Source organism: Centrocercus urophasianus, unplaced genomic scaffold (assembly GCF_019232065.1).
Source record: "Centrocercus urophasianus isolate 14NV4802_14NV808 unplaced genomic scaffold, USGS_Curo_1.0 seq_42, whole genome shotgun sequence".
Classification (NCBI taxonomy): domain Eukaryota; kingdom Metazoa; phylum Chordata; class Aves; order Galliformes; family Phasianidae; genus Centrocercus; species Centrocercus urophasianus.
In genome coordinates, this window is record NW_024885000.1 from 3835347 (window position 1) to 3858845 (window position 23499).

The following is a 23499-nucleotide window of genomic DNA, read 5'->3' on the forward strand; positions in this document are numbered from 1 at the left end:
CCTGAGCAACCCATGGCTCCCCAGGCTGGCACAGCTGGCTTCATTGGAGCTGGTGGTGACCCCAGCACACACAGGCGGTGCGTGTGGCTGCCTTCCACCTGTTCCTCCAACGATGACTAAGGATCCCATTGGACTTGGATGGGGATTTCCTCCTGAGCTTGGGAAGCTGCCAGGTGCACTCAGCCCTCCTTGAGCTGCGCTGTGCTCTGGAGCGATCTCGGAAAGCAAAAAAGCAAAGGGCATTTTTGCAAGGATGGGCTGCGCCATGAGAAATCCTTCCCAGCTTCTAGGATGAGCTCGTGTCTGTCTGTCCCAGGGCAATGCGGCCATTGCTCTTCCCACAGTGTATGCAGGTGAGACAGCCATAAACACTCTGCTTTCCTGGAACACAACCCATCCCTTCCAGTAACAGCCCAGCAAATGCCACCTGCACTGGGGAATTCAACGTGTGCACGTGGGAAGAGGGAGTGAAGTGCTGGGGATTTCTGCTGTGGCTGTGCTCCATGTGGTAGCATGTGGGGAGGGGTCCCATGCTTCCCTCGTGTGCCCATGCCCACCAGCACCTTGGAGCAGAGGTTTCATTAAGCCATGCAGGTGCTGTGAGTTGGCTGTGCTCTCTTTTCAGCCCATGTTGGGCTGCCTCCATCCTCTGTGTCTTGGTTCAGGTCTGAACTGCAGATATTTTTGTGCCCAGGGCTCATAGGGATCTTTGTGGTCGGTGTCTTTACAATTAAAACACAGCATCTGCTTGGGTCAGTCAAATAGAAACACAGAATCATTAAGGTTGGAAAAGACAATTAAGATCATTGAGTCCAAGCACTGACCCATCCCCACTGTGCACATTGACCACAACCCTCAGTGCCACATCTCCAAGTTCTGGAACACCTCCAGGGTCAGTGACTGGGGCAAACCACAGAATGCAGTCATATCATAGAACCGTAGAGCAGACCCACAAGGATCATTGTATCCAACCCTTGGCTTCACACCAGGCCACCCAAAATCAAACCCTGTGCACCAGAGGGGGTTCACAATGGACACAATCCCTTACTCTAGGGATGGAGCAGGCCTCCATAGAGGTGGCTGAAGCCCTATGCTTGTTGTTGTTCAAGAGGCACTGGACAATACCCTCGATCATGTGCTTTATATTTGGTTATCTCTAAATAAACTGCCTTGGGCATCTTCAGGCTACATCCAGAAGTGCAGCTACAAAGAGAGAAAGCCTGGAAGAGGCCCTCAATCAATGCTGATCAGTGCTGATCCCCGTGCAGCTATGAGAGCCCCGCCACCAACGGGGATCGTTTACAGACTCATCCTGGATGACCTGCAAACAAGAGGTGGCCAAACTGTGCTCCATTCCCAGAGTGATGTGGCTGTTTGTTAGCTGGATGCTGAAGGGGAAAAACAGACTAAGTTGATTGTGAAAGTTCTTATCACTCACTGTGGTCACGTGCCACTCGGTGCCCTAGAGCTCCTGCTGGATGGGTTGTTTATCAGCAGCAAGTGGGGATCCTGGAAAACAGAACTGGGTATTTCCTAATCAATACCAGACTGATGCATCAGCATTCAGAAGAGGTGGAGGGAAATGGGCTGTTTCTCTTCAAGCAGTAGGAAATTGCAGCCCAGAGAAAACGTAGAAAGAGATTGAAAGGAAATAACTGTGGACACATTGAATTGTGAGCTGTACTGGTTATCAAGAAAAGACTGTTCCTATCCAGGATGGTTCTGGGCAGCACGTCATCCAGGCTGAAAGCTGGAGAAAACAAAGCACTTGCTCGCATGGAAACCCCATAGGACTTTCCAAAATCACCGTGCCAGTCATTGCACAGATCACCACCCAGCAAATGCATCCGTGTCCAGCGCCGTGCAAGGTGCAGTGCAAAATATTGCCATCAGATGGCAAAGTGGCAATGGGGATGGCAGGCAGCAGCCTGCAGGAGGAGGCAATGGACACAGGTGGATGAGGTGTGAGAAAGGCAGGGGGGCTGGAACCAGGTGATCTCTCTGGTCCCTTCCAACCCAAACCATTCTACGGTTCTGTGATTAAGGTCCCAGTTCATGTTTGAGGGTGGGCAAGGAGGCTGCCTGAAGGGCCCCAAGGGAGGTTTCAAGGATGTTGCATCCCGGCCATGTTCATTATGTGCCCCCCATGTCCTGAGTGTTGCTGGGGTGGCAGTGAGGAGATCCTGCCGCTGCTCTGAGGCCTCATTTCCCTGAGATACTTCAGTTTCTTCCTACAGAAGCAGCACGCCAAAGCCTCCACGGCTCATCGACCCACAAGAGATAAAAATAAATAAACAAAAACCACCCGCCGGCGGGCTGGGACGGCTGGTTCCAAGGTGCACCAGGTGACACGGATGCTTTGCGCTGTTTTGCTGCCGGTTATCACAAGGAAATGGTTCTCCTTTCTACTGAAACTCACGCACAGCGGTTCCCATGCGGAAGTGCCGTCCTGAGAGCTAAAAATAGGGCTGAGTCAGCGGCCCCAAAAGGTATAAAGCAGGCGGGTATAAAGCTGGAGGGGCCGGGGCTCCCCTTGCTCAGTGCTGAGGAGTTGGCCTCCACACGCGTCCAGAAGAGCAGCGATCCCAATGGAGAGGTAAATAGCAAAGGAGCAAATCAAGAACGATGCTCCCAGTGGGAATCAATCGGAGGATGGGGTTCGCTTTGCTGTGATTGCAGTTACGAATGGTGCTCACACGGGTGGGTTTGGGGTTGTCTTTTTGATCCGGAAAACGGCCGAGCTGTGTGGGGTAGATGTGTGTTCTGTGTGCCCAGCCCTGCAAGCAGCTCCACGCTCTGCATGGCTCAGCCCACAGGTTTTGCTGTTGGCTTCCCGCGCTCTGCTCAGCAGTGGAAGCAGACTGGTTTGGGTCTGTCTCTCTGGAAGGTGCACAGCTGTGGCTGGTTTGGTTTTGTCTGTTTTTTCTTTTGCTGTGGTTGGCTTTTTTAGCAGCTTCAAGGGGAGATGCTTGAAGATTTGGGCTTAGGGGCTGTGTTGTGATAGGAAGACACAGCAGGGCAATATGCCTGTTACACCTGTGCAAACCCAGCAGCCCCTTTGGCACCGGATGAGTTCATCCTCTCTGCACAGTTTCACTTCTCCCATTAGCGCTGTCTTTACCCCATCATAAAACCCTAAGCGTGCAGCCTACATCCATAAACACTATAAAAGAGGTTGATCATTTACCAAGGGCAGATACGCCCTTGGACACCTCAGACACCCTCAGCTTGCAGTCAAAACAGTAGCAGTTTCCATCATAGCCATCCCACCCACTCTCTGTCCTCAGGAAAGCAAACACCGGGCTGAAAATGTTGTTTTCCTCTGCAGCAAAACACGGGTTGTGCCCACAGAACAGCAACGATGGGACGCGGCACGGCAGCCATCGGGATCCATCCTTTCTCTGGACAGGAGAGGGGCCAAGAAAGTGCTGGAGATCTACGTCAGGCGTTCATTGAGCTGCTGTGAGAACACGCAGGCGGCCAAGGAAAGGCTTCAGGAGGGAGCCAAAGCACGAGGGAGGAAAGCAGCTCTGCTGCAAAGGTCGGAGAGCGACTTTGGCAAGTATTCGCATGCCAAGAACAGCTTGAAGAAGGAGCAGGAGGAGGCAGCCAAGGAGCTGGGGCTGGAGGAGGCTGTGGTTGAGAAGAGCAAAGCGTCGGCTCCTGGGGAGGAACTTAAAAAGGAGCTGGAGCCTAAGAGTAAAAGCACAAAGAGCTCCCCCCAGGGCAAGGCCCAGCGCACCTGGTTCAAGAGCTTCTTAAATCTGCTGTTCAAAAGGAGTCCTGAGGAGCAGAAGGAAAACGCTGGGCAAAAAGTGAAGGAAAAAGATGTCAGGACTCCTTACAGCAGCAAAACAGAAGGGCACAGGAGACCCAGAGTCGACACCAGCACATCCCCTACACTGGGCAAAGCCTCCAGGAAGAGACCCAGCCTCAAAAAGGTCTTCTCCTTCAAGAAGAACGTGGAGGAGGAGCGTGGTGAGGCAGGGGCCAGGGCCAAGCGCCCCAGCTGCCTGCCCCTGCGGCACGTCCTTGCATCCAGCCCTACAGGTGAGAGCCCTCCATCAACAGGGCCTGGGGTGTGAGAGTGCAGATTCCTACCCAAGAATCGCCCTCTTGTTGCTTTGGGAGCTCCAATCTTGACTCGCTGCCCCAGGAAAGGGTCAATTTTGCTTGAGCTGATTGGATCCTCTGGGTGAGGAGCACAACTGTGCATCGTTATGGTGACTTGTGATGCAGCAAGTTACTGCACGCTGCTCCAAAGCAATTGTCCGTGCACAGAATTTTATGTGCACCTGCAGCAAAAACAGTTCACCCTAGTTTAGTTTCAACCTGCATTTGAGACCAGACACCGAATCTGGAACCACCCAAGGGCCATCCCCTGCTGCTTTTGCTTTGCTGCAGGGAAGGGTGGGAGCCACCGCGGCAGCAGCGCCCGTGTTACATCCTCACCCCTTCCTAAACGCCAACAGGAGAGGCAATCCCACAACCTGGGGTGGGTGCAGGCACCATGCCAACGGGGTCTGCGCCGGCCTTTCCATCAGTCCCTGGTTCTGACCAGTGCTCTTCTCCCTGCAGAGGCCGAGCAGCCGGAGGGTTACTATGCGCGGGTCTCGGAGGAGGTCGGGCTGATCGTGCAGGGCAGTGGGGAGCGCAGGGCTGAGCGGCTGCCAGGGCCGACCTGCACCGATGGGGTCGGTGAGTGTTGCACTTTGGTACTGAAAACACTGTGGAGTGGGATTTGTCCCCGTGCAGAGCCTGTATGGAACTCGTCTCTGCGTCCCAAGGATGCAACATGAAGAGCCATAGGGAACCACTGGGGGGATTTATGGCATCAGGGCTTGGTTTGGGGAGGGACAAACCCAAAGACAGAGGGCAGTTCTTCCAGGCAAAGCACTTGGCTACAGGCTGGAATGGCTTTTATGGGAATGGAGGGTGATGTGTGCTGCTTGGGGGATCCTTAGGGGGGCAAAGCAGCTGTGCTGCCCTGCGAGCACCTGGGGATGGGGCTTGGGGATGGGGCTGGAGGTGACGTGGGGCTGGAGGTGATGTGGGGCTGTGCTCTCTCTGCAGATGAAGCCATCAGAGAAATTGTGGCCTTGCTGCAGGAAGCTGGAGATGAGCTGGACAGGCAGGTGAGAGCCTATGGGGCCAGGGGAACCTTCGCTCTGATGCAGTGCAACAACTGAGTGAAATCAAGGAAACGGTGCCCTCAAATTCCCCGCCGGGGTGTGATCCTGTCTGCCTGCCCTCTCCCATCTGCAAAGCTCACGAGATGCGAAGGCGTCAACCGGAGGCTGACGCACCGCGTTGTTTGCCCTCAATGAACCCAATTCTTTTGCTTCTCCAACAGGTGAGGGAAGACGTGCGGCTGCGGACGTTTTTCAGAGACATGTCCTACAGCTCCTTCAAGAACCTGGCTGATGCTTACGTCCGCCGGGAGATGACAGCCAGCCGACCCAACGTCAACCCCCAGGAGATCCAGTTTGCCTTCACGGTGCACCTCACTGCCAAAGTGGCCGGCATCTGCAACCAGGCTGTGAACAGGATCATGGGATTCGGCACCCGCTACTTGGAAGACTCGTTTGCGCCCTTGTCCTACAGCAAAGTCCTCCAGGTAAGGAGGGCTTGGGCAGAGGATGGGGTCAGGGTGTGATGACAGCCAGGGTGGGCAGTCGGATCATGCTGGGAGTGATGGGGCATGGAGACACAATACTGGAGAGCGGGAGACCTGAGGGACAGGCTCTCCAATGGGAGTGTGGCTGTAAGAGAGGAGCCAAAGGCTGGAGGACTGCCCTGGGAGGGGGACCTGGAGGATGCGAGTCTTCTCACTCTGAAGAGCAGAAAGCTCAGGTCACGGCAGCATCAGCTCAGGAGGGGTTGTCACAGCATGCCAGCACTTAAAGTGTGGCTGCAAAGAGGATGAAGGCTCTTGGCAAGGAGAAAAGAAGGGGCAATGGGTACGAGCTGCACTGTGAGAAGTTTCATCTTGAGATATAGGAATGAAGTTCCTCCTTGACCAGTAGGGGAGACCCACAGCACCATCTGGTTTGGGAAGGGCCTCACGGCTGTTTCCCCCCCTGTCAGCAGGACAGAGCGAAGTTCAGCACAGACAACTGCGAGAGCCCGGACTGATGGTGACCCCAATGATGGACATCAATGACTGGGACGCAGCCTCTGAAGGTGGCCTGGATCTCCTGCATGTTCGTGGATTGAAAATCCACAGAGGAAACCCACAGCAGTCACTGTGGTGGCACGATGAGATGAAATCCCACCTGGCAGGGGGCAAAGGGTCTGAAAAGCCCACATTTCTGAGACTGCCCTGAATTTCCATTTTGGCTCTCACCAGATGCACGTGTGGAGCCTCACGGTTCATTTGTGTGTGTGTGCATGTATTTATTTACCAACTTTTCTTACATATCTGTGAATGTAGGCTATAATTTCTCCAGCTTCTGCTGTCAGTCAAGGGTCCGGTTCAGAAAAACCCATAAAACTCAAATAAATGGCCCCCTGTGTGACATCCAGCTTGTCTGAAGGCAGAGGAAATGTGGATGCATGTTATACAAGGAATAAAGTTTGCTTTGCTACAGCTGTTGTGAGCTTCTCCTTTCAAGCCAACTCAAAGTGACACAAAGCAGGTTTTACAGCAGATACACGGCGAGCTCCTGCCCTTCTTGTCTATTTATGGCCATTCCCTTTCCAGAAAAAGGAGATTTATTCATGAAAGCAGCTTGATCTGAAAGCTAGAGCTGGGGCAAGCTTGCTCTGAGTGTCCCCAAAGCTGCACTCACTGCAGCTCCCTCCAGGACTCAGGGATTTGGAGCTGCCAGGGTCTCACCTATGAGGTCTAAGAAGATGTGAAATGTCAAAGGGATTAAACCCTAATCAGGGGGAATGTTCGCAGCTAATCTTTATCCAGACCCCTAAGCAGGGCCCTGGATTAAAGCGTTGTGCTTGGCTTGGGGCCGGAGTGGCCACAGCTCCTTGCTGAGCTCAAACCCAGCTTGGGGCAAAAGGGACAACATTTGGGGTCATCAGCATGCGGAGGGGCAGGGGGTAAAGGGAATGGCTGTGGTTGGGGTCAGTGCCATGCCAAGACACGGTCCTGCATGGGCATCTCCTCACCCTCATCTCTGCCCCTATAAAATCCCAATTAGAACAAGCCAGGGAAAGAGCCATTGCCAGAAGGAACATCCCTATGTGCACCCCTCAATTCCCCCGTTCACAAAGCCATGAAGGAAACGCTTCCAATGCTGGTAAATCCCATTCCTGCCCGGCGGTGCCAGCGCTGGGTTTCCCTTTGGGCAGATCCCAGCCCGTGGTGATATTTACTGCTGGAGAAACCAAAACTGCTCTGTCCTGTTTGCAGAGCAGCTCCTGCCTGGCATGCAGCGCCCGGGGCGGTGCTGGCGGGGAGAGGAGCTGGGTGGTATTGGGGCAGTGGGAACCATGTACCCCATGTGCTTTGCATCCTTAGGCATGATCAGGGTCTGCGTGGAACAGATTTGGGGTTTGTCTCCTCTCTGTCTTCCCAGAGGACATCGCTTTGGAACATGGGATGCACCCACCAGGCAAAGCGCCAGTGAGGAAAATGAGTTTGATTTCCCATTCTCTTTTCCTGTGCTTTTCCTGATGGCAGCTGAACCAAACCTCCTCCTCCTGCGCTTGGTGCCATGGGGAACAAGGAGCAAAGCCTGTGCACAACCATCCTCAGGTCCTAAATAACCCAACCCCAACGGGGACGAGGATTGGAGCATCTCCTACAGCCCAGATCCCTTCACCCAACCAACCTCAGCATCTTGGCTAAACCCCTCAGTTAGAAACCCAAGACCTCCCTTGCCCGTGGTCACAGCAGGTATTAAAGGAGGCATTAAAACAGGACAAGCTATTAGCTCCGGGGATTTTGAGAGGTTTCCAACTCTATCACCTTCATCCTGCCCTGAAGTCCCCGCTGTGCTTTCCAAACAGGCAATCTCCTTCCTCAAAAATCCCTGGGATCGTGGCCATGGGCCATATGGGCGCTGATCTGTGAGCGCTGCCAAGAGGGGCTTCTCCCATCTGCACGCCTGGGACACCGCTGCCCGACTCATCAGTCCCAGCTAATCCTGCTCTGCTGGCTGCCAGGAGGGGGAGGGCAGCTTAGAAAATCAGCCCAGCACTTAAGGAGGCAATTAATGCCCAATTCGCTGTCACTAAGAGGATGATGACAAGGTTTCATCTCACGGGAGCGTGGCTCTTGGCCAAGGAGCATTCTGTCCATGGGGATGGCAGCAGGCAAGGGCACATGTTGCTTGCCTTCACCCTTCTCCCATCTACTGAGGACCCCCCCTGTAATTCATTGCGTCCCTGCAGGTCTGAGCTGGTGGCTTTTGGGGTGCTGCCTCTGCCCTGCCGGGGTGAGTGTTCCCCGTCCTCATGTCCCTTGTCCTCTTGTCCATCCTGCCTGTGTCCCTTGGCTCTCCTGGTCCAGTCCTGGTTCAACAAGGAGTTCTTCTTTTCCATGCTGTGAGTCTTCTTGCACTCACCGTGCATCTCCCCATGTCACCATTTGCCTGCCTTCCTGCAGGGCTTGCAACATCCAAGATAAACTCTGCATGTTGTATGTATTTGGACAACAGAAGCAGCACAGTAGTTAGTAATATTTAATCAACCCATTTAAAATGGCATTATTTATTCTCTGTGTGAGCAGCAGCGTTAGTTTATGAAGGCTGAAAGGACACTCAGAATGGGCTCCATCTATCCTGAGCTGTAATGAGCATCCCAGAGGCAGCAGCACTGCTGGGCATTGGGATGCAGGGAGTGCAGAGCCCTGAAAAGAGCAGAGCCCAGGGGAGAGGAAAGCAGATCCATCCCCTTGTGTTGCTTTTCCCCAAAGAATATCCAAAGCCTCCAACAGGGAGCAGTTGCCAGCACTATTTCCAAACTGAGCGGTGCTCTGCGCAACGCCCCGCATCCACCCCTTGTGTAACGCCCTCTGGCTTTAAGTGCCTTATACAAGCCTTTCCTCACCCAGTGCTGAGCTGTGCCTAAGCCAGGATTGAAGGTGAATCCTATTTAGAAAAACACCCTTGAAGAAGGAAGCGTGAAGCAAAGGGGAAGAGTTGTGTGGCTGCACTGAGGATGGGGGCACAGCGGTGTGAGATCCATCTGCACCACGTGCTGTGCGGCTGTGGGATCGCTGCATGTGAAAGGGAATCCTCCATCCAGCCCTGAGCTGCTGAGCTGCCCATGCTGGAGGATTACACAGACTGTTTAGATAAAGGGAGAACTGTTTTTAGCACGGGCAACGATTAAAATAGCTGGAGAACATCCACACCTCCAGCACCGCCATAAAAAAGAAGGAGAAAATTCTGGATTCCACCACCAGCAGGGATGCACTCGGAGATGAGAGCCTGAGCTCCGCCAGGTGAGGAAGGCACTGAGGTGGACACTTGCCCTGGAGATGGCTGCGGAGGAGCTGCGTGCTCCAGGCACCCCTTTCTCACTCTCCTTTTCGGGCAGTGGGTTCCTCGCGCTGTATCAGGTCGGGGTGGTTCAGTCCCTCCTGGAGTTGGCCCCCGAGCTGCTCAAATCTGCCTGCAAAGTGTACGGATCGTCTGCAGGATCGCTCATCGCCGCCGCCGTGGTGTGTGGCATCAGCCTGGGTAAGGAGATGGGAGACAACGAGCTGGGGGGTGGCAGTGGCTTCGTGCTGGTGGGGCCGTGGGATGTGTCACCAGAGCAGTTCGTACCCCCGATAAGACACAAATGTGCAGGTGATGTCACTTCTGGTGCAATTTTGGGTGGTGTCCCCTGAATAAGGCAGTCATTGCTGTCTGAGCCTTATCTCAGATGGTCAGGCGATATCATGCGGGCAAATCTGGACGTACCTGTCTGTCCTATTGGCACATCCTGCAGAAGGAGAACCTCCTCCCCCCTGCTTCCAGCTCTGGGGAGTGCTGAGATGCGGCACAAAGCACACTGAGGTGGGCAGGGTGCACAGCCTCCATCCCCGTGGGTCAGAACCCGCAGCTCTAAGGGGCTGTGAGCAGCAGCTGAGTGGGTGCTGCAGAAATAAACTCCTTTAGCAATAATGTAGAATCAATTCAGAGCCACTGATCTGCCTGAACAACCGCATTCTACCGCGTGCAAACCAGTGTGCACAAGGCTTGGCTTTGAAGACCGACCCAAGTGATGCAGATGGAGGATTGTTTCGGGGTCAAAATACTGAAGGAGAAAGTAAGGAGGGAACGCCCAGCACTTGGAACATCCATTGGATGCTGGAGCCATTCAGCTCTAGCAAAATAATTCAGAGCATTGGCAAATATATTCAGGCAAAGCAACAGGTGATGTGCTGCCCTTTCTGCCCAGATGAGCTTGCCAGAAATCAGCGCTCAGTGCTTTCCTCTCTGATTCCTGGGGCTGTGGGAGGGGACGGAGAAGGGATATGGGATGGCTGCACTATCCCCAAAGCAGGGATGCTGCAGTGACCTCACGTGCAGGCTTTGTCCCATCTCCAGCCCAGCAATGTCTGGGCTGTCTGTGGCTCTTTTGGCCGATGTCCCTGAATGAACCCACCAAGCGTTAATCATCGCTCCACGTGGCCGAACATCCGCTCACACAGTGATAACCCTTCTTAATACCCACGCTGCTCCGGTTGCCCTCAGGACACAGCCTTTCTGCCCCTACAAAAGCTGCTGTGGAGATTCTGGGAGCCCTCAGGGACCAGGAGGGCTCTTTGTAGAATGAGGGAGATGGAAAAGCTTCCCAGGGCTACGCTATAACAGCCTGAGGATGGCTATTCCCTCATGCATCCTCTCTGTTTCTGCACACAGTGTGACTCTGGGCTGTACTGATCCTCTGTTCCCCATTATTTCAAGCCCATGATCCCCACTGGGGGCGGGCAGTTCTGCTCCTTTAATCCAGCTCCCAGGATGTGCAGATGCCCATAATGCCCATTAATGCTGCCAGGAGGTCAGTGTGTGTTCAGATGAGAGGGGACCTCAGCCCAGGGAAGTCCCCAGGCCTTTGAAGACCTTTGAAGTTATAGGGATTATATTCCCCATTAGAATGGCACCGTGTGCAGATCCACAAGAACTGTGGGCATGTTAACAAGACTGAAAATACAACTCGTAGGGCAGCAGCGATGTTGACCATGTCTGTCTCTTTTCCCACCCCTGTCAGATGACCTGAAAGAAGTGTTCTATGCAAATGCAAGGGAAGCCCGGAAAACCCTGCTGGGTCCCCTGTCCCCCAAGTGCAGCTTGCTGGCCAACCTCAGGGCCGTGCTGCAGCGCAGGCTCCCAGAGGATTCCTACCAGCTGGCATCGGGGCGGCTGCACATCTCACTGACACGGGTGGTGGACGGCCAGAACGTCATGGTGTCCGAGTTCAGCTCGAACGAGGAGCTCATTCAGGTAAAGGATCATCCCTTGGTGTCCATAGGAAGACTCCTACCCAGCCACTGGAGTGGAGGCACGGAAGCACTGATGATGTTCTAAAGAGGGCTGTAAGAAAGAAGGGGACAGATTGTTCAGATGTATGGGACAAAGGGAAATGGCTTCAAACTAAAAGAGGGGAGATTTAAATTGGACATAAGGAAGGAGTTTTGTACAATGGGGGCAGTGAGGCAGTGCACAGGTTGCCCAGAGAGGCTGTGATGCCCCAACTCTGCTGACCCCCTGCTGTCAGGGGAAGGGGCTCTGAACACTGCTGGATCTGTGGGTGTCCCTGTGCACTGCAGGGAGTGGGGCAGGATGGCCTTTAAGGTCCCTTCCAACTCAAAACATTCTATGATTCTATAACCTTAACGGTGCCATTTCCTCCCCAAGATGGGAGGGGATCAGAAAGGTCTCTTGGAGCTGTGGTCCCACCACCATCAGCTCCACCAGGAGGAAGGGAGATGCTGTGAGGTCCAGAGCAGGTTTGTTCCCAGGCTCAAGAAGCCAATGTTGGTGTGTTGGCTGTCTGTGAGCAGCAATGGCCCTTTGCAAAGAGTGGTGGCAATACTAACAAGTCCTCTGTGCTTCTTGGATAGGTCTCTCCTTGGCCAAATACTGTTGGCAGCAATTTTTCCTCATTCCCTTCAGCACTTCTCTGGGAGGAAAGGCCCAGGCAAAGCGGCCTTGGTACCAAACCCCAGATTGCTGATTAACCCCCAGATTGGAGGCAGGATCCCAGCATCACAGAGCTCAGCTCATGAAGCTGCCCTGGCTGAACCCACAGCCCTGAATGCTCATTCTCAGCTGATGAGATGGGTGAGAAATATTTCTGTGCCCAGCAGGGTGGCTTTGCCTTTGCAAAACCCCCACAGAACGAAAATGCATCGTGAGGATGTCTTGGTTTTTAAAAAAAATAACCTCCAAGTTTCACCTTTTAGCAGCAGCTGTGTTTTACAGCAACATATGGACATCCAGCTCTGACAGCACTGGCAGCCACACAACAAAAATGAAGTGCTGTGCCCAGAGAAGCTTTGTTGAACTGGGATGTTTTGTCCTCCTTGAAACCTTTCTTCTCAACACAGCCACACGCAGCAGGAGGGACAGAGCCTGGCTCACACATCTGTCATGCCTGAAGGTGCAGGCACCCTGCAGAGCAGCCTGTGCTCAGCACAGCCTTGACAGGAACACTGACTTCTGCCTTCTCCTTCCCCAGGCTCTCCTCTGCAGCTGCTTCCTTCCTATCTACTGCGGGTTCATCCCTCCGTCCTACCGAGGTGTGGTGAGTGATACTCCCAATAAAACGTACCCTTGGAGCAGCAGGTTCCTGGGCTTAATTCCTATGTCCCCAGGAGCATGGAGGGATATAGGTGTCCAGACATCTTCTTTGGTTAATGGAGGATGATAAAGCCTTTTAGCACCTCTTCATCCCATTATAGCTGGGTGAACAGCCACCCGGAGAGCCCTCTGCTGCTTTGCCCATGGCAGAGCCTTCCCACGGCCGTCTCCAAGCCGTCACCTGGGCAGGATCTGTCTGCAGCACAGGCGATGTCCTCATTCACTCAGGTGCAGGCTTGCAAAGCTGAAATACTAAAAGTTCGTGGGAGGATCCTCCCCCAGCCACGTGAAGCGCTGCACTGAAGGCAATGTGTGCAGTCTGGCTGCTTGCTACATCTAAGCGAAGGAGGAGAGCAGCACCTTGTATTTTACATGCAGTCTGAGCAGGACATCATGATCCATCGGTGCTGGTTTGCAGGCAGGCTTGTCCTGCCCTCAGGTGCCAGGTCAGCCCTCTGGCTGCACTCAGTGTGCAGAGCACAGCCTGCTGCCCACAGGTCCCAAGGCTCAGAGACAGTGCTGCACAAGGCTCCTGTGCACCAGTATTTCATGCACATCTGCTGCAGTGCTTGCAACCTCGAATCCCACCAAGGTGGGTGCACACTCAGCTTCCTTTCAGAATACAGCCAGTGGTGTTTTCCTTGCCCACTGAGCGATTCTATCGATGCTCATCCGATGAGGGCACCCTACTGATGGAGCTCACACCAAGAGCAGAGCAAGTCCCAACCTGAAACGCAGGACTTGAAATTCATACAACACTGCTTGAAACAATTTTACAAAGCCTTGTGAACGGAACTAATTATATTTCAGTTTTAATAACCATGGTGTGTCACAGCTGAGACTGGGAGAAAGGTGAGGGGTGGGAAGCATGGCCATGTGGGGCTGTCACAACCTTCTTGCTCACCTCCTGCTGATGCTGCCCATGCACAAACCCAGTTTTGTCTGCACTTCCCTCTCAGCGTTACGTTGATGGGGGTTTCACGGGCCTGCAGCCAGTCTCTAGCCTGGAGGAAGCTGTGATCACTGTGTCCCCATTCACGGGAGAGCTCGACATCTGCCCACGGGACTGCCCTGCCATCTTCTACTGCTTCCAGATCTTCAATGGCAGCATTCAGCTTTCGGTGGAAAACCTGTGCAGGATCAGCTATGCTTTGTTTCCACCCAGCACCATGGTAAGCCAGCCAGTCCCTCTTCCTTTTGCTTTGATAATATATTGGCATGAGCTGCCCAGGGAGGTGAGCTGGTCACCATCTCTGGAAGGGCTCAAAAGCAACGTGGCACTGAGGGAAATGCTCAGTGGGCTTGGTGGGGTGAGGTTGGACTTGGGGATCTTAAAGGCCTTTTCCAGCCTTAATGATTCTATTTTAGTCCATTCTAAACTAGGGCCGGATCTGCCTTCCCCAGTGTTAGGGCTCATATTGACCTCCACCATTAATCCACCAGGTTCTAAGGGGAGGCTCAGACTCTGGGGCTGCCCCCACTCTGATTTTTTGGTGGGCAGTGCCGATGGGTGGCCGATCTGGGACAGAACTCACCCTGCCCTGAATACCCACAAGGGATCAGTGCTTCTGTAGCTGGAAACCATCAGATGTTGACGGTGCTCCCAGGCCGTCCATCCCAACCCACACATCCAAACAGCCTGGGGCAGATCTGCCTCTCCCTTGCATAGAGAGCTCTGCAGTGACCTCTGGTGTTTCATTTTGCAGATCCTGAACGACATTTTTTCCCAAGGGTACCAGGACACTGCCCTTTTCCTGTGCAGGAACAGTAAGTGTTACCCCAAGACCCAAAGAGCAGCCTAAAAACACAACCCAACGTGTGGCCAACCTCGCTGTTATCTCACAGATGCCTTCGGTGTGAACTACTTCGACGGCAATTTCCGCTTTGCCAGCATGTGTGGGAAGAACGACTTCCCACAGCCCAACAGGATGCTGAACAGTCTGGGCAAGCGCGTCCCACAGTACCTGGCACCGCGCTTCCTCCCAGGTAGAGGACTTGGGGCACTCACTGTGGGTTTTAGGGTGGCTGAAGCTACCGAGGGCTACAGCAGGAGCAGCTGGACAGGAAGAAGTGTTGCATTTATTGGGTTATTTCTAATGACGGGTCTCTATTTACTCTTGTGTTGTCCTCTCGGGAGCAGACCTGGCTCGGTGGAAGAAGCAGCAGGTGTTGAAACTGCAGGATCCGCTGTCAAAGGTCCTCCTGCAGCCATACAAGCTGCCGGCGTTCGTCTGGAAGGGGTAAGGACATCTTGATAAAGGCACCAAAGCTGAGAGTGATGCATAATCCACTTGTGCTTTCTGTGAGAGGCTGAAAGGATGCAGTGTGAGGTTGGCAATGGGCAGGTTGGCATCCCACAGGCAGCACTGGGGGATGCAGCAGGCTGCAGCGTCCTTCAGGCAGCAGCTTCATGGGAAACACCCAGAGCAGCCTCTGGGGCAGAGCAGGTTGCTGTGAGTCCCTGTTGTACTGTGAGCCAGGAAAAGGTGATGCACACCTACTGCCTTTGCAAGATAAGCTTAGCAGCAGCCTCTTCCATTGCAGACCTGAAGACAAGCTCTTAGAAAGCAAGTGAAACTAGCACAGGATCGCTTGAATCTGGAAAGGAGCATTACAGTGTACATCTGCTGTTAACACTCTCCCCCTTTTGCTGCAGTTACCAGACCTTCAACCTGTTTACTTTGCATTTGCAGGCTGGAGCAGCTGTGGGGGCTGCTGGAAGACATCAGCTCCATGGCAAAACGGTTCCAGAAGCTCCTCCGAACAGTGGTGCCTGGTTTGCCGAAGAGAGCTGGGGCCAGGAGGTGAGATATGGAGCAGAGGGGAGTCAGGGTACAGAGCTGGGAAACCCCGAGAGAGCTCTCACCCATCAGTCACTGACACTGAGCTTGGCTACAAGTTCCAAATCTGTGACACTCCACCTTTAAAGAGCCTATTTTTCTTTTCACCCCTGGAATGTTTTGCTACTTATTCAGTAACATCTGAAAGAAGCTACAAACCAGCCTAGTGCCACCTCCCCACAGCAGTGTATTCCAGAGCAATTACATGCTGGCCTCTGTCCTAGTGGAACACGAGGAATCTCCACTAAGTGATGTTTTGGCACTAAACCCTCAGCATTCAAGGCACTTACCCTGCTAGACAGAGTTCTCAGCCATGCCTGCCCAAAGCTTGCTGCCCATTACCTTGCACTCAACTAGCAACAGGACTTGCAGAGAATGATTTTATTCCACAGGCAGCTATCCCTATGCAAGTCCAAACGTCCCTGGGGTTTCTGATTCCCTGACTCAATGACCCACCTGCTTGTTCCCTTAGGTAACCATCCCAGGTGGGCCCTGGGGTGCTCCAACACCACACAGTTTTGCCATCCCAGTAAGCAGTGGACAACAATGGAGATCACATGGTTGCATGGCTGATGTCCTCGTGGAGTTATTACAGGGGCTGGTTTTTTCACTTGCAGAAATGGGCTGATTTTGTTTTTTGTGCTACTGCAGCAGTCTCCCCACCCAGGCCTGACCTGCTTTAACATGATGGCCAAGGAAAAGCACTGCATCTGCAGCCAAGCTGCAGTCTGTGCAGGAGGGATCAGGCATCTTGCATGCACATACAGCCCAACCACTGCTTTCCCTAGCCACTCCACTTGCTGATTACAAGAATCATCCCTCCTCCTGCTCCAAGCCTGCAGAAACATGCTAAGATGTAATTATTTCATGACTCAGCACATGTATCAGCTGCCTTACACTTTATTAAGCCCTCATCTTTTCAAGCAAGCACCCGATGCTGTCTCCTCTGCACAAGCTTAGGGCTAATGGCACAAAGCAGACAATGGGTAAAGTCTGGCATTTCTTTGAATCACCTCATGGAGCTTTTTACAACCTGGAAAACTCAGCTGCACCCAAACCAGCTGCAGTAGATCCTGTACTTCTCCTGAAATAGCTCCATTAAAGGTGGGTGATGGGATTCATATGCGGCCTCTGGGAGTATAAGGAGGGCTGTGGCTCTGCCTGTGCTGCTGATGTTCTGTCACTGTGCTCTTCAGTGCATCTCAATGGCTGTCTGCAGGCTGTGTTCTGAGTTGTTCTTTTTTTCTTTAAAACATGAACTGGGGCCAAAGGCAGCAGCTGTGTCAAAAATGCTCTTCTGTAGCTGGCAAGGCCCTAAAGGCAGTAGAACCACGTTGGTCAATCTGATAGACTCTGCTGATCCTTGTGTAACAAACTGGGTTCAAGCACCCGATCGGAGCTGCTTTCTTCATTGCTGTTATCTACAGCGTAATTAAAATAAACAGGCTTTGAAATCCTTAAAATAATGTTCCCATGCTAATGCCTTGCTGCTTGGCCCAGTCTGCACTGAACCCTGCAGAGCCATGAAGCTTAAGGAGGCTGAGATGGAGGGTTGGATACAGCCCAAGCAGTAGGTGCTTGCTCTGAAGCTACATCCCCCCAATGGATCAGGCCCCAGACTCTCCCATGCAACCAAGCCAAAACAAAACAAACACATCCTATCCTGTTTGTCTCCAGCTTTTTGATGCAGGTGTTTTATCTTGAACTGACTCTGTTTATAGGCTAGATACTAAGGACTTGCAAAATGTCTTGCTGGGCAGATGGATAAAGAGATAATGTTTGTGATTAGTCCACCAGCGTCACCTGAGCCTTGCTCCTGTGCAAGCCCTAACAATGCAACAGTCCTTTCAGAAATGTTCTGGCTTAATAAGAAAATGTGTGAGAGTTGTGTGTTTGTACTCTTGCTTGTTTAGTACCATCAGTGTGCAGATAAACTGTGAAGTAGCCTTTTCTTGACCTAGATCAGCACTTTTCCTTCCCAGACATTAAAAAAATCTGAGGTGCTTCTCCTCTAAAGACTGAGAGATCTGCTTAACCTCTCAGTTGCTCTCTTGGCCTAACAAATAAGTCTGATTCCTTCCACAAGTCATCTTAGAATCACAGAATCATAGAATCTTCTGAGTTGGAAGGGAGCCTGGAAGGTTATCTGGTCTATCTTAGGTTAGTGAAAAATGTGAGAGCCCAGCTCCTGCTTTGGACAAAGCTCATTTTCATTCCTTCCCTCCAAACAAGAGACCAAGTGATTCCTGACAGCCCACATCCTGCCAAACCTCCAGAGAAACCTGGGTCCTCCCCTGCTGTTTTCAAAGGCTACCTGTAGTTCAGATTGACGAGGCCTTTACACAAGCAAATATGAATTATTCTGCATTTCCACAGTAGGTCTCTTCCCGTTGGTAGAACTGTCAGTGCTTCACAGTGGTTTTCAATGGAAATGTCTTGATTTCTTTCGTTTTGGGTATTCCAACATTTTGGTTTTAGATCTGAAATAGTAAGAGTTTTGCTCTTTTCCCTTAATGCTTAGGATTTGGTGTGGTCCTCCTAGATACACAAGAACCACATTTGGGTCTTTTTTCATCTTCAATGTATGTGGCAGCATTTTAAGTCACAACCACGCTGGAAAAGCTGTGCAATTTTCCTGTGCATGTTTTGAATTGTTGAAAAACTCAGAAAAAGAACCAATAAAAGCAAAAGCAACACTGCAGTCCAGCACATACTTTACCATATTCTGCTAGTAACAAAAAGCCAAACTGGAATCTGAAATGCTGACAGCTCGCCAGTTTTCAGCATTATTTTGCACAGGATTTAAGAAAGCTAGAAGGTTGGGATTTAAGCCTACCTTATTTTGCTTAAAACTGAGTCAGCCAGAGGTTTATCTGCAGCTCCAACTTGCTTCTCTTGCACTTAAGCATTCATGTGTGGTTGCATACTGGAATTACTAAGTAGAAGCTTTGGTTTGACTCGCACAGCAAAGCCAGCCTCAGAGATTGAGACATACTGCTCCTTCCCTCACCCTTAACGAAATAATGTGTGGGCACATTACCTTGCACCATAAGTCACTTCCTGATAAGAGCTGTGTTTCTAAAGGGCCTCTCTGATGTGGCTTCATCTGTGAGGAAATGATAATGTGGGCAGCTGGGAGTTCAGGTGGTATTTATCAGAAATCTGCTAGGAAGAAGCAGGGGAAATGTGTTCCTGCCATCAAACATCATAAATAGTAAGCTCAGCTGATTCAAGAGGGGAATCCTTCTCTTTCCTGACATTTTCACCTACTGGTGCCCTTAAAAACCCCCACAGCCTATGAGCACTGGGCAAGGGTCACACAGTTAATGAGAACTGATGGGATGAAAAACATGTTGGCTCTGTACCTTTCTGAGGGTTGCAGGAGGTGGAAATATCTTCTTCCTCCAGTTCATCTGCTGAACAAATGCTTGCTGTATTCTCCTTGGTGATGTCCTGAGAGTCTGTTGCTCTGGAGCAAGGTGCTCCTGTTCCTGGCTTCCTGTGCAGGGTCCCTTCACCTTTCTGACACGATTCTTTGTGCAACGAAAGTGTAAAGTTCTCAGGAAGGAATTTGATACCAAATGCATCTGGGGGAAGAGAAGGCAGTTCTCACAGTCTGTGGATCAACTACCAGGTTCCCGGCAATGTAAGGCATGTGCAGGGTGAACTGGAAGATAAAGGCACCGAGGACCGCAGTTTGTAGCTCATCCTAATTGGCTTTTTAGGGTCAGGGGCTGCCAAATATCACAGCTTTGTGGATAACACATCAAACACTACACAAGGCACCAAGGCTACACTGTTGTCCAGGTCATTGAGACATATGTTCCCTGGAAAGCTCTGACATTCCCAGCAAGCCCTTCCTTTAGAGGGCAAGGGAGGAACAGGGAGCTCCAGTGCTGGCCACAGAGCAAACAGGAATGAGAATTACCTGACCTACCTGCTCCTCGTTCCCAACCACTTACTCAATCTGTGCAAGAAGGAGACTGCATCCTGGTAGCCATCATGATAAAGCTGTTCACAAACCTGCAGGAGGGAGGTGGCAGTCAGGAGAGGTGGGCCAGCCGTAGGGGCCTCGTGGCTCTGGGTACCTGAGGAAGCAGCTCACTTTTGCTGAAGGACACTGGAAAAGACACTGCACGCGATACAGGTTTTGTTCTGATACATGTAAAACCCAGTCAACTATTTGGAAAACGAAGAAGGGAACTGGGCAATCTCTGGGACAGATGTCAAATTCACCAGCTAAAGCAGACACGGTGATGGTGGTCTGGGACACGAGGTTGGTCTTCCACATGCCGAATTCCCCATCGATGTAACGCTAGAAGAGAAAACAAGAAACCCTGAGCCTTCTTCTCACAGTGAGCTGTGTCATATGCACGCATACGGAATTTCCTCCCAGCTCAGACCCAAATGGGCCTGAAGGGTTGGGGCTGGGGAAATCTTTCAGGCAGCAGCCCTGAGCACCGCCCCGTGCAGTCAAGGTCTACACCACCAACTCCTCCCTCCCCATTGTGGCTGTGGGGCACCTAGGTTCAGTTCCTCCCTCTGCAGACACTGTATGCCACACAGCACAAGCAACCTGGGGTACAAAAACACCTCGTGCCACTGAGATGAGCCCTTACCCTGAGCCACAATGTGTTCTCCTGACCTCAGGAATACTCACCACCCCATGGTACAGAGGAGGGATAAAGCCAAAACACAGAGGGATGAAGCAGCTGCATAACACGGCCTGTGGGAAAGACAGCAAGTGACCTGGAGGGCAAAGTTGCAAAAAATCTCTTGCCCTTGTGAGTGCTGACTCATCTGTGGCTGCTGAGGTGGGACCCAAACCTGGAAGGCTCTCACCTGAATGATGTCCTCCTTTGAAGCAAACTCTGAAACCGTCACGCAATTCCAGTCACGCAGGCGGGTGAGGATGATGTGCAGCTTCCCAGATGCCAGCTGGTGGGCATTGGCAGGCAGAAATTTACTTAAGGCTTCCTTTACAACAAGCAGGACTTTCCCCCGAGCTGTAAAGAGCGTGGTGAAAAAGAGTTTCCCAGCACTATGGAGGTACTGCTGCATCTCACCTAAAGCCAAAGCGAAGCAATTATTAGTTATGTACTTTCTTAGCTGCATTTCTGTCTGGTAGAGGGACGTTTTAGCAGGTAAAGAGCCACCATTTTCAGCAGGGCTGAAGCTCTCAAGGGCAGATGTAAATTCTCAATGACAGTATTAAATATTTTATTTCCTACATGCTTTAGGAATCTATAAAAACCCCAAAATGTCTCCTGAGGCAATTCTGTTTCTTACATTAGGTAGAGATACATTAATTTAAATTGATAAGACATGGAGACTTATTCCATAACTATACCTGTACAGTTAATTTATCCACATTTTCCATTCTTAAAGAAGTCAACAAAATAAAATTCAGAGGAATTAGCCTCTGATTAAGGGCAACAGTTTAAAAAGACCTTTTGCAGCTCTGGCACCCCTAGATGCTTGACCTTTCCATGCTCAGAACACCCTTACCTATATCACACTCACATGCTGCAAATGCAGCCACAATCGATCCTGAAGATATCCCGTAGATCTTGGATGCAGATTTCAGTATCTCAGGTGCCAAGTCCTGCAAAGCCTTTACCACTCCAGCTTCATATACCTGCAGGAAACTGCAGCCTCTGAACATTAAAGAGAAAGGTCGCTCATCTCCCTTTATCTTCATAACTTCTGCTAAAACCAAGAGCTCAAAGCACAAGAAAGGAGCTGCACAGGACAGGTTTGGAGGTCTCTTCTAAAGCAAGGCAACACGTAGCTGTTCCCAATCTGCTCCTGTTTGTAGCCTCTCTCACTGCATTTTATCTCTCTGTTTGACACAGATCTCAAACCCAAATGTCCAATGAAAATAAAGCAATGGCAGGAGCATGTGATGTGTGATCCTTTTAATACCTAAGGCTGCTCGTGAAAACAAATGGACTACACTGCAATACGTTCCTAAGGCGTGCACTTAGCAGCTGGGTGAAAGCCCCAGGCTGTGTGGAGGGCTGCATGTCTCACTGATATTGGGGGAGCAGCCCCTATTACAACAGAGAGAAAAGTTGCTTCCCTGAGCTGATGAACAGCGTGAGCACTACCACAGGGTTCCATTTGTTTCCAGACCATTGGAAGGTAAGAAGCAGCAATACTCCCTGGTACACCAGTGTCCTGCAAGATGCTGTTTAAAACTGGTTTGTCTCATTTGTCAGAGGTTACCAAACCCCTACCTAGGGAGTGGAGAACCTGCAGAAGGTATTTGGACTATTGAAGAAATCAAAATCCAAGTTGTTCACTCGGTTTCACAATTTCAGGGTTTTGAGTTTGCTCACAAAACTGGGTGAGTTTGGGGGTCTGGATGCAACCCTGATCTACACAAAGGGGCTGCAAAGTGCTCTCATGTCAGCGTGGCAGCTGTGCTGCACATGTGGTGCTAAAGGCTGCTGTCTCCACTAAGCCCTGAACTCCTGTCTGAGCACCACTCACACTCCTAATCCAGCCCCAAGCTTACATGGGAGCAGCATCACCAACCAGCTCCACCCAGCAGCCAAGCCACTAAGCACCTTGCACACACCTTGCGTGAGCTTCAGATCGTATTGTTGAGCTGCAAAGAGGAAAGAACAAAGAAAAATGGAAAACTTGGGATGACAGGAATACACACATTCCTGGAATAGTCAAGAGAACAGATACAATGGAAATAAGTTTCCATCTACCTTTAAGTGTTGCCCTACAAGTTAACTGCAATAAGAAGAGTCTATTCCACATGCTGGTGTTTACTAGATGGAAGAGGGATTTAGAGTTTGCAATCCACTGGTCAACCACATGAAGAAAGCTCCTGAGATTAAGAAAAAGTGATTTGTAACTCTAGGACAAAGGGGAAAAATAACTCTTGTTTTGCAGAAGCAATAAAATTGCTATTGCTTCAAGCACAGGGTTCAGCCCAAATACTGCACTCTTTTCCATACACTGCTCCAATCACAAACCAAAAGCACAGATCAGGCTACCCCAGGCCATCCTTTGCTCAATTGCATTTCTGCATTACTGAGGAAGTTTGTAAATCCATTTGTTTCAGCTTCTCATCCAGTCTTGTAGAAAGAAGTAAACAGTGCTTAGAGTTGAAAAGTAGGGATGGTGGTCTGTGCCTGCTTGTGTGGGGGAAAGGCAGTTTCTCCCACTGTGGTGATATGTGCCATGCTCACCTTATGCACCTTGTCTGCCTCTCAGTCAGCTCGTGTTTCATCAGCACACAACAACCTTTCACAGACCCTTTGCAGCTCCATGTCTGGACATGCTTCAGGTCCTCTGTGTCTTTCTTGTAGTGAGGGGCCCAAAGTGAACGCAGCACTCCACGTGTGGCCTCACCAGGGCTGAGTACAGAGGGATGATCGCCTCCTGCTGCTGCTGGGTGCAATTCTGCTGATACAACCAGGACGTCTTGGCTTTCTTGGCTGCCTGGGCACACTGCTGGCTCACATTCAGCCAGCAGAAAGGAATAAAAGAGATTCATAACCCACCCTAGAACCTCGCCTCACAAATTTCAATTCCTGTGACTTCAGCAGCTCCCTGAAGGTGCCATGTCACACTATTTTTTTTTTCTTATAACAGGAACACGACACACAAAATCACAGCCTGTGCTGTATTTAGCATCAGCCACAGAAACCCTTGCCCTGCTCATGTGACGAGCACTCATCCAGGCACGTGGCATGATGTCACCATGTATGACATCACCATGTATGACATCACCAGCTGGGCCAGGTGAACCACAGTACTGAAAGCCACAGCCTTTCCACGTGCCCCACAGCGGGCAAAGGGCACAGTGCACACAGGCAACAGACTTCTGTTGTGGCAAGGCCTCCTCTGCGCAGGTGCTTTCATCTGTAATACTGGGGCACACG

The 23499-nt window shown here is 51.4% G+C and overlaps 3 protein-coding genes across 6 annotated transcripts; 2 read left to right on the top strand and 1 right to left on the bottom strand.

Moving 5' to 3' along the window:
• Positions 1-2325: 2325 nt before the first annotated feature.
• LOC122168381 (apoptosis facilitator Bcl-2-like protein 14) lies at positions 2326-6589 on the top strand. Of its 2 annotated transcripts, none has more exons than XM_042833663.1 (6): positions 2326-2596; positions 3329-4050; positions 4579-4698; positions 5074-5135; positions 5354-5617; positions 6088-6589. In XM_042833663.1, the coding sequence occupies exons 1-6, from the start codon at positions 2589-2591 to the stop codon at positions 6133-6135; spliced, it is 1224 nt and encodes a 407-aa protein (XP_042689597.1). In that variant the 5' UTR covers positions 2326-2588; the 3' UTR covers positions 6136-6589. The 2 variants fall into 2 exon arrangements, with proteins under 2 accessions (XP_042689597.1, XP_042689598.1); XM_042833664.1 differs by having other exon boundaries at positions 6091-6589.
• Positions 6590-9442: 2853 nt separating this feature from the next.
• Positions 9443-14928, top strand: PNPLA1 (patatin like phospholipase domain containing 1). The gene is made up of 7 exons (XM_042833488.1): positions 9443-9644; positions 11164-11396; positions 12634-12699; positions 13715-13927; positions 14462-14522; positions 14601-14764; positions 14896-14928. The coding sequence occupies exons 1-7, from the start codon at positions 9443-9445 to the stop codon at positions 14926-14928; spliced, it is 972 nt and encodes a 323-aa protein (XP_042689422.1).
• Positions 14777-23226, bottom strand: LOC122168382 (omega-hydroxyceramide transacylase-like). Of its 3 annotated transcripts, XM_042833668.1 has the most exons (8): positions 22804-23226; positions 21104-21243; positions 20438-20661; positions 20256-20321; positions 19701-19910; positions 19558-19618; positions 18961-19182; positions 14777-14986 (listed from the first exon to the last, which is right to left on the bottom strand). In XM_042833668.1, the coding sequence occupies exons 1-8, from the start codon at positions 23109-23111 to the stop codon at positions 14946-14948; spliced, it is 1272 nt and encodes a 423-aa protein (XP_042689602.1). In that variant the 5' UTR covers positions 23112-23226; the 3' UTR covers positions 14777-14945. The 3 variants fall into 3 exon arrangements, with proteins under 3 accessions (XP_042689602.1, XP_042689600.1, XP_042689599.1); XM_042833666.1 differs by lacking the exon at positions 19558-19618 and having other exon boundaries at positions 19619-19910; positions 21119-21243; XM_042833665.1 differs by lacking the exon at positions 19558-19618 and having other exon boundaries at positions 19619-19910.
• Between the last annotated feature and the right edge of the window lie 273 nt (positions 23227-23499).

Excerpts from the sequence above, each read along its gene's own strand:
- LOC122168381 (XM_042833663.1), top strand. Across the intron at positions 4,051-4,578 it reads CCTTGCATCCAGCCCTACAG|AGGCCGAGCAGCCGGAGGGT; the intron begins GTGAGAGCCCTC and ends TTCTCCCTGCAG. Across the intron at positions 4,699-5,073 it reads GACCTGCACCGATGGGGTCG|ATGAAGCCATCAGAGAAATT; the intron begins GTGAGTGTTGCA and ends CTCTCTCTGCAG.
- PNPLA1 (XM_042833488.1), top strand. The coding sequence starts at position 9,443 with ATGGCTGCGGAGGAGCTGCGTGCTCCAGGCACCCCTTTCTCACTCTCC. Across the intron at positions 13,928-14,461 it reads TGTTTCCACCCAGCACCATG|ATCCTGAACGACATTTTTTC; the intron begins GTAAGCCAGCCA and ends TTCATTTTGCAG. Across the intron at positions 14,523-14,600 it reads CCTTTTCCTGTGCAGGAACA|ATGCCTTCGGTGTGAACTAC; the intron begins GTAAGTGTTACC and ends GTTATCTCACAG.
- LOC122168382 (XM_042833665.1), bottom strand. The coding sequence starts at position 23,111 with ATGAATCTCTTTTATTCCTTTCTGCTGGCTGAATGTGAGCCAGCAGTG. Across the intron at positions 20,662-21,103 it reads AGCATGTGAGTGTGATATAG|GTGAGATGCAGCAGTACCTC; the intron begins GTAAGGGTGTTC and ends CTTTGGCTTTAG. Across the intron at positions 14,987-18,960 it reads CTCCTGCAACCCTCAGAAAG|ACGAACGCCGGCAGCTTGTA; the intron begins GTACAGAGCCAA and ends TACCCCTTCCAG.